Raw genomic sequence first — 11,228 nt, 5'->3', positions numbered from 1 at the left:
CATTTGTATAGTTTACCTATATTAATATTTGGATCATACGATGTATTTGTGATCGGGATTGTCTCAGGAAAGGCCGGTTAATATACGGTATTATCGGATACATTAAAAGATATTTAATAAATTCGGTTTAGCGCTACCTATTATGTTGACAGACTAATAATGTTTTAGGTAGAAAACATGAAAAACTATTAAAAAATTGGTAACCGGTAAACTTTGGTTATCGGTAAGTATATATCATTTTTATAAAAGTGCTCATACTTTCAACATAACAGGTAAATTTTATCGGTTTTGTCATAATGAAACTGGTTTTGTCATATTTTTACATGTTATATTGTAAAGTATCTATCCTTTTTATAAAAGTGTCCATACTTTTTTCACTGTGGGAAATATTAATTTAAGGTTATCTTTTGTGTGAGTTTTAAGATATTAATTTAGTAATTATAAGCGTCTAATGATTTATTTTTTACGTTACAGTATATATTATTATTAAATTAAAAACAATAAAAATATATATTACATATTTATTATTATCTTTGGTTAATATTGTTAAATTTAAATACTAAATAATATTTTATAAAATATCAAAACAATCAAATAATTTTTTGTGTAAATGAAATTATTAAATTAATATTGTAGGTGGAAAACATGAAACACTGTTAAAAAAAATTGAAACATAAATTACATAACTTTTAAAAAAAGTATCGATCCTTTTTATAAAAAGTATAGACACTTTCAATATAATGGGTAAAAATATGATGTAATAGGTAGCGCTTATATAATGTAATAGGTAGCGTTTATATAATGTAATAGGTAGTGCTTATATTGTAAAGTATCTATCATTTTTATAAAAGTGTCCATATTTTTTTCACTGTGGAAAACATTAATTTAAGGTTATCTTTTGAGTGAGTTTTAAGATATCAATTTAGTAATTATATGTATCTAATGATTTATTTTTTATGTTACGGTATATATTATCATTAAATTAAAAAAAATAAACATATATATTACATATTTATTATTATCTTTGGTTAATATTGTTAAATTTAAATTCTAAATATTATTTTATAAAATATCAAAACAATCAAATAATTTTTTGTGCAAATTAAATTATTAAATTAATATTGTAGGTGGAAAACATGAAACACTATTAAAAAATTGAAACATAAATTACATAACTTTAAAAAAAGTATTGATCATTTTTATAAAAAGTATGGACACTTTCAATATAATAGGTAAAAATATGATGTAATAGGTAGCGTTTATATAATGTAATAGGTAGTGTTTATATTGTAAAGTATCTATTCTTTTTATAAAAGTGTCCATACTTTTTTCATTGTGGAAAACATTAATTTAAAATTATCTTTTGAGTGAGTTTTAAAATATTAATTTAGTAATTATAGGCGTCTAATGATTTATTTTTTACGTTGCGGTAAATATTATTATTAAATTAAAAACAATAAACATATATATTACATATTTATTATTATTTTTTGTTAATATTGTTAAATTTAAATTCTAAATAATATTTTATAAAATATCAAAACAATCAAATAATTTTTTGTGTAAATGAAATTATTAAATTAATATTGTAGGTGGAAAACATGAAATACTATTAAAAAAATTGAAACATAAATTATATAACTTTAAAAAAAGTATCGATCCTTTTTATAAAAAGTATGGACACTTTCAATATAATAGGTAAAAATATGATGTAATAGGTAGCGCTTATATAATGTAATAGGTAGCGTTTATATAATGTAATAGGTAGTACTTATATTGTAAAGTATATATCCTTTTTATAAAAGCGTCTATACTTTTTTCACTGTGGAAAACATTAATTTAATGTTATCTTTTGAGTGAGTTTTAAGATATTAATTTAGTAATTATAGGCGTCTAATGGTTTATTTTTTATATTACGGTATATATTATTATTAAATTAAAAACAATAAACATATATATTACATATTTATTATTATATTTGGTTAATATTGTTAATTTTAAATTCTAAATAATATTTTATAAAATATCAAAATAATCAAATAATTTTTTGTGTAAATGAAATTATTAAATTAATATTGTAGGTGGAAAACATGAAACACTATTAAAAAAATTGAAACATAAATTACATAACTTTAAAAAAAGTATCGATCTTTTTTATAAAAAAGTATGGGCACTTTCAATATAATAGGTAAAAATATGATGTAATAGGTATCGCTTATATAATGTAATAGGTAGTGCTTATATTGTAAAGTATCTATCCTTTTTTATAAAAGTGTCCATACTTTTTTCACTGTGGAAAACATTAATTTAAGGTTATCTTTTGAGTGAGTTTTAAGATATTAATTTAGTAATTATATACGTCTAATGATTTATTTTTTACGTTGCGGTATATATTATTATTAAATTAAAAATAATAAACATATATATTACATATTTATTATTATATTTGGTTAATATTGTTAATTTTAAATTCTAAATAATATTTTATAAAATATCAAAACAATCAAATAATTTTTTGTGTAAATGAAATTATTAAATTAATATTGTAGGTGGAAAACATGAAACACTATTAAAAAAATTGAAACATAAATTACATAACTTTAAAAAAAGTATCGATCCTTTTTATAAAAAGTATGGACACTTTCAATATAATAGGTAAAAATATGATGTAATAGGTAGTGCTTATATAATGTAATAGGTAGCGTTTATATAATGTAATAGGTAGTGCTTATATTGTAAAGTATCTATCCTTTTTATAAAAGTGTCTATACTTTTTTCACTGTGGAAAACATTAATTTAAGGTTATCTTTTGAGTGAGTTTTAAGATATTAATTTAGTAATTATAGGCGTCTAATGATTTATTTTTTATATTACGGTATATATTATTATTAAATTAAAAACAATAAACATATATATTACATATTTATTATTATCTTTGGTTAATATTGTTAAATTTAAATTCTAAACAATATTTTATAAAATATCAAAACAATCAAATAATTTTTTGTGTAAATGAAATTATTAAATTAATATTGTAGGTGGAAAACATGAAACACTGTTAAAAAAATTGAAACATAAATTACATAACTTTAAAAAAAGTATCGATCATTTTTATAAAAAGTATGGACACTTTCAATATAATAGGTAAAAATATAATGTAATAGGTATCGCTTATATAATGTAATAGGTAGCATTTATATAATGTAATAGGTAATGCTTATATTGTAAAGTATCTATCTTTTTTTATAAAAGTGTACATACTTTTTTCATTGTGGAAAACATTAATTTAAGGTTATCTTTTGAGTGAGTTTTAATATATTAATTTAGTAATTATTGGCGTCTAATGATTTATTTTTTACGTTACGATATATATTATTATTAAATTAAAAACAAAAAACATATATATTACATATTTATTATTATCTTTGGTTAATATTGTTAAATTTAAATTCTAAATTTTATAAAATATCAAAACAATCAAATAATTTTTTGTGCAAATGAAATTATTAAATTAATATTGTAGGTGAAAAACATGAAACACTATTAAAAAAATTGAAACATAAATTATATAACTTTAAAAAAAATATCGATCTTTTTTATAAAAAAGTATGAACACTTTCAACATATTATAATGTAATAAGTAAATTTGTAATGTTATCGGTATAAATATACTGGTTTACTTATAAAATATGTCAATATAAGCGCTACTTATTACATTATATAAGCGCTACCTAATATGTTATTGTACTTTATAATATTTTTGGTTAAATAATATAAAATAACCGATCTAAATTTTAACCGATCACTTATTTAACCGATCACACAGTATATTAACATTTTTTAGGCGCCGTACCGCATAAGTACCCATTTGTGGTCTTGGTGACACCAACCATCTGAGCCTCCTCCGCTTTTCAAAGGGAAAAAACGAAGCAAAACACTGTTTTTTCTGGTGTTTGACATTTTGAGTGACAAAAATGCTGAGGAAGTTGCTGTTTCAACAAACTCCCAAAGCTTATCGGTTCCTGTCTACTCAGTCAACACTTCCTTTACGCAACAAAGGCTCTGTTTTCTCTTATTGTTCATCATCGCAACCCGAAATCCCTCCTAGTAATTCCATCGAACAGCTTCAAGACCAACCCGAGAAAACCATTTCCATTGACCGTTCTGGACTCTACAATGCTCCTGGTAACTTTTCCACCTTCTTTCTGTCTCTATATTCCTATCATTTCAGTCTTTATTTTTTTCGTTCATTCTTTTTTGCTTTTTTTGGTGGAGGTGTTTTAGAGCATTCTCATGAACCTTCCACAGACTCTGAACTTGTTAAACATCTCAAAGGCATTATTAAGGTTAGTAAAATCGGCCTCTTTTGATGTAACAAATTCTGGGTTTTTTTTACTTTTGTAGTTAAAGCAATATCTTCATTTTAATGCATTGAAATCGTCAAGATTACCTGCCAATTGTTGCATTTAACTACAATACCATTAGGACACTCGTTAGCCAAAACCCATGAGCCTTTTAGTACTTGAAACTGTGCCTTTTGCGCTTCGAAACATTGGGTTTTACTGCTTGTGAAATCTTGTCAGTTTCGTGGTGGGCCGATATCTGTGGCGGAATATATGGAAGAAGTCTTAACAAATCCCAAGGCTGGGTTCTATATCAACCGAGATGTCTTTGGAGCTGAAGGTGATTTCATAACATCTCCTGAAGTAAGCCAGATGTTTGGAGAGGTAACTCAGTTTCTACTGAATTTGTGGATGTGAAGGAATACACAAGTAAACAATCAATTTAATTCTGTTTTCCCCATTGGCATAATTTCAGATGGTTGGTGTTTGGGCTATGTGTTTATGGGAACAAATGGGACAACCAAAGAGGGTGAACTTGGTTGAGCTTGGCCCTGGCCGAGGAACTCTAATGGCTGATCTTCTTCGTGTATGATAGTCACTTGTATTTCTCAGTCAAGTTTACTTCTATATGTAAAAGATATGCAAGTTAGTGCTTTGAAGTTTTTATTTTGTTAGTTTTGTAAGGACTACATTTGGCTTATTTTTGAATGAGTTTTGGTATATTTCTCAATAGGGTGCATCGAAATTTAAAATTTTTATGGAGTCATTGCATATACACATGGTAGAATGTAGCCCAGCACTGCAAAAACTTCAGCACCAAAAATTGAAATGCATGGATGAAGATAGTACCACTGAAGGTGTTGATAAAATGTCTCGAAGCACACTGGCTGGGACACCTGTATCATGGCATGCGACACTGGAACAAGTTCCAACAGGATGTATGGCTTTAACTTCTAGTATTTTCTCCCTCTGGAAACAAATAGCTAGATACCTTTGGTTTATGAAAGCAGTTCGAATTTTATATCCTAAATAGTTTATGGATGCTTAGCAAAAAAAAGAGAGAGAGTTTAGGGATTGAGTTAAACAATAACTTACTGTTTTCTCATTGACTTGCATATGTTGCAGTGCCCACCATAATTATTGCCCATGAATTTTATGATGCACTTCCAGTTCATCAATTTCAGGTTTGTCTTGTTCATTCTAATCCTTGGGGTTAATTATCTGTTGTTTCTGTTGCCCTGTGCTGGCTGTTCCTTGCTCCATGGAACTTTAAAAACTTGACATAATTTAACTTTAATGATTATTCATTGGATTAGTGTCATTATATGAAGTTTCTGTTATAATTTCCAGCATACTTGGTTACACATCTGCTATCATGTTTATGAAAATTGTAAGAGGGGTTACATTACTTATGTGCTGTCTCATTACTGATAATACGAGATCATGAATAGATCCATGGTACTTTGAAGATTGTACAACATAATATACATCTAGTCATGTAAGACATGGGCCGAGTTTATGTTTTATGCTTTGAACAATTGCTGAGAACCAGGTATAGAAACTGCCAAATTGTTTTATGGTCAGGAGTTGTTGTCTTCTTCTTTAAGTTAGACAAGTTTGAACACTTGTAATTTTGAAGTCTCCGTACTTTATCATCTGGTTTGCATTGCTTTAATTGAAAGTTCTTTGCAGAGGGGTTCTCGTGGCTGGTGTGAGAAAATGATAGATGTCACGGAAGCTTCATTGTAAGAATTTAACATCTACTCTTACAACATTCAATCACCTTACTAATTTAAACAATATAGTTGTTTGATATCTTTTTTGTGTATGGGTTCAGGTTCCGTTTTGTTTTATCCCCGCAACCTACACCTGCAACTCTTTACCTAATGAAACGCTGCAAGTGGGTTGTCTCCGAAGAAGTAGAGAAGCTTAATCAAATAGAGGTTTGCCCCAGAGCAATGGACTTAACTTATACACTAGCGAAGAGAATAGGTACTGATGGAGGTGGTGCACTTGTTATTGATTATGGCCTGAATGGAGTAGTGTCAGATAGTCTGCAGGTATAGATGCCTTATTATTCATCAATGATACAATGAAATCTCGGGAAATTAACTAATTTTAGCTTTTTGTCACTTTTAAGAGTTATAAAATCGCCTTTTTTTGTTCCTCTTCTGCATTGTTCTTTTAACCACGAAACATGTGCAGGCGATTCGGAAGCACAAGTTCGTTAACATACTAGACAACCCTGGGAGTGCTGATCTTAGTGCATATGTTGATTTTGCATCCATCAAGCACTCTGCCGAGGAAGCTTCAGGTTTGCATCTCTGTTTTATTAGTCAAATTGATATCCAGTTGTATTAAGCATATTTCATTCCAAAATGAGTCCAAATGAAATCCATTAAAGAAGAAAATAACTAATTCCATGATTCCCACATTTCTTTTAGATGATGTATCAGTTCACGGCCCTATTACTCAGTCCCAGTTCCTCGGTTCCCTTAGAATAAATTTCCGAGTTGAAGCTCTGTTACAAAACTGCAAAGATGAACAAGCTGAATCTCTAAGGACCGGATATTGGCGTTTGGTCGGTGACGGCGAAGCCCCCTTTTGGGAGGGGCCAGAGGAACAGGCACCGATCGGTATGGGAACCCGTTACATGGCAATGGCCATTGTTAACAAGAAGCAAGGCATCCCAATTCCATTTCAATGAAGTTTTAAATAGCATTGTTATATTATGTTTTCCTATTACAATTTAATAAAGCTAGATTTTCAGTTGTCTGAATCTTCATTTCAGTTCCACCTATGATGATATAATGCATTTTATACTATAATTTTGGCTTAATGAAAAAAATATGACCAAATACGTTTTTAACTTAATAGGTGTCTATTTTTTTTTTCGTTCAAAGTAACTGACGATATTATCTTTTAAGTGTATACGTTACAACGGATGTTAAAAATCATTATTTGACATGAGTCGTGTTTATATATATTTTAAAATTTTTATTAAATAATAATAATATTATTAAAAAAACATTTAAAAATAATAATTCCCCGTCTCCCTCCCTCTCACGCTCTCTGCCCCCTCCCTCTCAGTATGAACTACACCGGTGGGATTGTTGGTATTAAATCCTAGTTAAGATCCCACCTATTATATTTTGGATTAAAGACTTCGGGATTTATGTATCTAGGGGTTTTGAATGACGGAAAAAGTGATGGTCGATCAGTGGGTAGATGAGGACAAAAATGATGGTTCGAGATATAGCCCACGATGGCTGGAAATGAGGTTTAAAATTAAAGATTTTAGTTTCCTTTTAATTTTAAAGAAACTTGAATTTTTTTTTAAAAAAAATAAAAATTTCAAAAAATATAAACGTGTCACGTGCCAGATAACAATATTTTTCATGATTTCTATTGTCCTAATGTTACTGGTGAGTCAACCTTAATGGATGATATCTTCTGATACGGCTGCACTCCTTACTGGATTAGTCTTCACTTTTACCTACGCGTGAAAGCAACACACGTTAATTATTTTCTTAACGAGATACAATATTGTAAAGAAACATTTATGCATACATAAGTGTGTCATATTATTTGATTCACATCGAATTGTACATTCTTTAAGGATTCTCTAATCCTTTTTTAGTTAAACCATATTCCATTTGAAATTGTCATAATCATTAGTCGTTATTCCTTATTTTTATTAATAGCGTCCATTCACGTTTACTATGCATCATTATGCATTTTCAATTATAGCATATTTTTATGTTGATAATGCATCCATATGCATTTTAACTTTGGCATCCTTTCATGCCAATAATGTACTCATATGCATTACTTTTTTATGCCGACAATGCACCCATATGTATTTCAGCTTTGGCATCCTTTCATGCCAATAATGCACCCATATGCATTATTCTTTTATGCCGATAATGCACCCATATGCATTTCAGCTTTGACATCCTTTCATACCAATAATGCACCCATATGCATTATTCTTTTATGCCGATAATACACCCATATGCATTTCAGCTTTGACATCCTTTCATGCCAATAATGCACCCATATGCATTATTCTTTTATTTATTCGTTATAGAGCAGTTCATACTCTAAAACTCATTCATAATATTCTTTCCATACATTAAATAAATTTTAGTAACTACTGTAAAACATACTTTAAAATTTAACATTCTAATTGTATTTATTGTATATTGTCCTTAAATAAATTGCATACAATAAATGTACTCACCTGACTTGCCTTGCTTTGATATCCAAAACGCACAAACTGCTACTTCGGAACTTGACCTTTGCATTTAACTTTACTTAACTCAGGAGCTTGATTTCGATCTATTCCATATCCATCAGATACATGTATAATATCAATTGTTAGTATATTTCCTAACAATTATACTTAAACATTACTCAAAAGTACCTATTAGTAACTTTTCTACAACTTAGTCTTTCATACAATTTTTGGTTCCTCAGTATCGATACCCCTTCTATGGTATCAATATTACCATACTAAGGTACTGATACCTTCACATGGTATCGATACCGTTTTTGCATTCTGTTTCAAAATGGTATCGATACCTTCCCTTCGATATCGATACTCCCTTGTCGATATCGATATTGATTGAATCAGTATCGATACTACACAGCTGGTTCATCATATTTTTAGCTTGTAGTATCGGTATTGTTCTATCAGTATCGATACTTATGCCCAAATTTTCTAATTTTTAACCCGATTATTTCACAAATGAGGACAAATTTTGTTAGGATTACCTCCCATAATGCTACCCAACTCTTCATTACTTACACATACTAACTTTTCCTCATCTAGATACTTAAAACATCTAGTATCCCTCAAGATTATTTGCTTCTAAGAATCACACCAAAATTTCTATCTTGTTTTTAAACTCATCCAATGTTTCTAATCTCTCAATTAACTCTTTAACAAGTCAAATCTACCAGTAAACAACAATAAACACTCATATATTAACATATCATTTCAAAACTCATTTTATAAAATCCCCATTATATCCCTTATCTCATTATTTTAATCTCATTTAATTCTTCCTTATACATATATATCACTTAATGTTACCAAAGAAACCCATAATTTAAAGAAAACACTAGCTAATGGGAATTTACCTTATGCTAGAGAGGAGAGCACCCCTACGTAAAGAAGAAGTGTAGAAATTAATTTACTTTCCTCTTTCTTCCTATTTAAAATCCCTATCTATTTTTAAATTCATTTTACTCTTAAAAGACCAAAGTTCCCTCTTACTTATCTATTGATAAAAATTAGTCTAAACACTATTCCAAATCATTTTTCTCATCTTTTACCACTTATTAAATTTTAAATCTTAAATTATCATATCTTTTTGATATAGTCCCTGGTCTAATACTTGGGATATTACATACTTTTACGTTAAGTCTTCTTATAAAGCATATTAAGCTATTCAACACCAGAAGATTCATCTTCTTCATTCATCTATGGCTTGAAGGGTTTTAGCTTCCATTCATGAAATTTTCATTTTAACTCTCAAGGAGACACCCAAGCTTGTACCTTTCTATCTAAATTACAAATCCAAAATTGTGTTCCTTATGTGGATGACTCGATAATTATATGAAAGATTTGAAGTTGTTCTTTCTTTTTCAAATGATTATAGATTTCTCAGCTTCCTGGTGTGGGGCATGTAAATTCATGGAACTTGTTTTCAATGATATGGCACTGAAGTTAGTTTGTAAGACTTGAAGTTGGTGAGCTCTCTATATGTATCCTACCCTTCCTTTGTACATACTTTATTTTCTATATTCTACAAAGATCCCTCTACTATTAAAAGTTACAAAGTTGTCCTCTGACAATAGGGTATTGCTTTGTTGAGTCCCTGACTATTAAAAGTTACAAAATAGTCCTCCGACCATAGGATATTGCTTTGTTAAGTCCCTCGAATATTAAAAGTTACAAAATTATCCTCCGACTATAGGGCGTTGCTTTGTTGGAGGCGACTATTAGAAGTTACAAATGGTCACTTGACAATTCATTATGTTTCAAACTCGTCCTTTTCCGTTAAAATATTAACGATAGTCTGAGCTGGACATTAACATGCTGATTGAGATATGATAGTCGTTTGAGATTATGAGATCATATTTTATCATATCTCAATCAGCAGATTAACATCCAACTTAGACTGCCACCGATTTTTTAACGAAAACGGATGGGTTTGGAACATAATGAATAGTCGTGTGACCAATTTTTAACTTTTAATAGTCGAGGGACCATTTGTGTACTTTACCCATTATTAAATTATTAAAGAATACAATTAGTTTACACTTTCTAGTAGGATGATGGGGAAAACTATGATAGCCTTGGCTACCACATCATTTTGTGTATTGAAAAGAACCTTTAAAATGGTTGAGTTGGGAGAGGATGTTTGATCATATGAACTTGTAATGAAAAGATATACTACAACTTTTAGAGGTTGTAGGAAGGGAAGAAGGAAGTGCATAAGTGCTGCTTGAATTTTCAGTTTGTATATTTTCCTCCATTAATAATGTCAAAAGAATTTGAATATTGTATGTTTCAAACTGTTAATAGTTTAATGGAAAAGAAAAATTGAAATGAAAGAAATAATTTCAACGGAGCAAGTTTTTTTTTTTTTTTTTGCACTTGTACTTTTACCAAAAAAGGTGCAACTAGGCACATAAGACACCTGAGTCACTATAAGATCATAGGTAATGGTTGTGACTCGAGAGTTGCATGACAAGTATATTGTTGATTCTCGACATTCCATCTATTCTAAATTTATCTTTTCATATCCATTTGATGCATTATAGATCTCATATCAATATTAGAATGTGTATGATATAGGTGTTGATATATATATA

General features: G+C 29.0%; 1 protein-coding gene across 1 annotated transcript; it reads left to right on the top strand.

The window, feature by feature from the left end:
* The first annotated feature begins 3,872 nt into the window (after positions 1-3,872).
* On the top strand, positions 3,873-7,155 carry LOC120138445 (protein arginine methyltransferase NDUFAF7 homolog, mitochondrial-like). Its single transcript, XM_039153904.1, has 10 exons — positions 3,873-4,185; positions 4,285-4,346; positions 4,584-4,727; positions 4,819-4,929; positions 5,077-5,281; positions 5,469-5,527; positions 6,036-6,088; positions 6,181-6,403; positions 6,549-6,657; positions 6,788-7,155. The coding sequence occupies exons 1-10, from the start codon at positions 3,975-3,977 to the stop codon at positions 7,048-7,050; spliced, it is 1,440 nt and encodes a 479-aa protein (XP_039009835.1). The 5' UTR covers positions 3,873-3,974; the 3' UTR covers positions 7,051-7,155.
* Positions 7,156-11,228: the final 4,073 nt, after the last annotated feature.

Source organism: Hibiscus syriacus, unplaced genomic scaffold (assembly GCF_006381635.1).
Source record: "Hibiscus syriacus cultivar Baekdansim isolate YM2019G1 unplaced genomic scaffold, ASM638163v2 tig00110692_pilon, whole genome shotgun sequence".
NCBI classification, from domain to species: Eukaryota; Viridiplantae; Streptophyta; class Magnoliopsida; order Malvales; family Malvaceae; genus Hibiscus; species Hibiscus syriacus.
Note: the sequence above shows the minus strand (reverse complement) of the source record. Positions and strands in the feature narration are given on the sequence as shown.

What these genes read in the sequence shown, in the direction of transcription:
- LOC120138445 (XM_039153904.1), top strand. Translation starts at nt 3,975, where the DNA reads ATGCTGAGGAAGTTGCTGTTTCAACAAACTCCCAAAGCTTATCGGTTC. An exon ending in TGGACTCTACAATGCTCCTG is followed by an intron (nt 4,186 to 4,284) that starts GTAACTTTTCCA and finishes GAGGTGTTTTAG; the next exon opens with AGCATTCTCATGAACCTTCC. An exon ending in TTCCAGTTCATCAATTTCAG is followed by an intron (nt 5,528 to 6,035) that starts GTTTGTCTTGTT and finishes AGTTCTTTGCAG; the next exon opens with AGGGGTTCTCGTGGCTGGTG.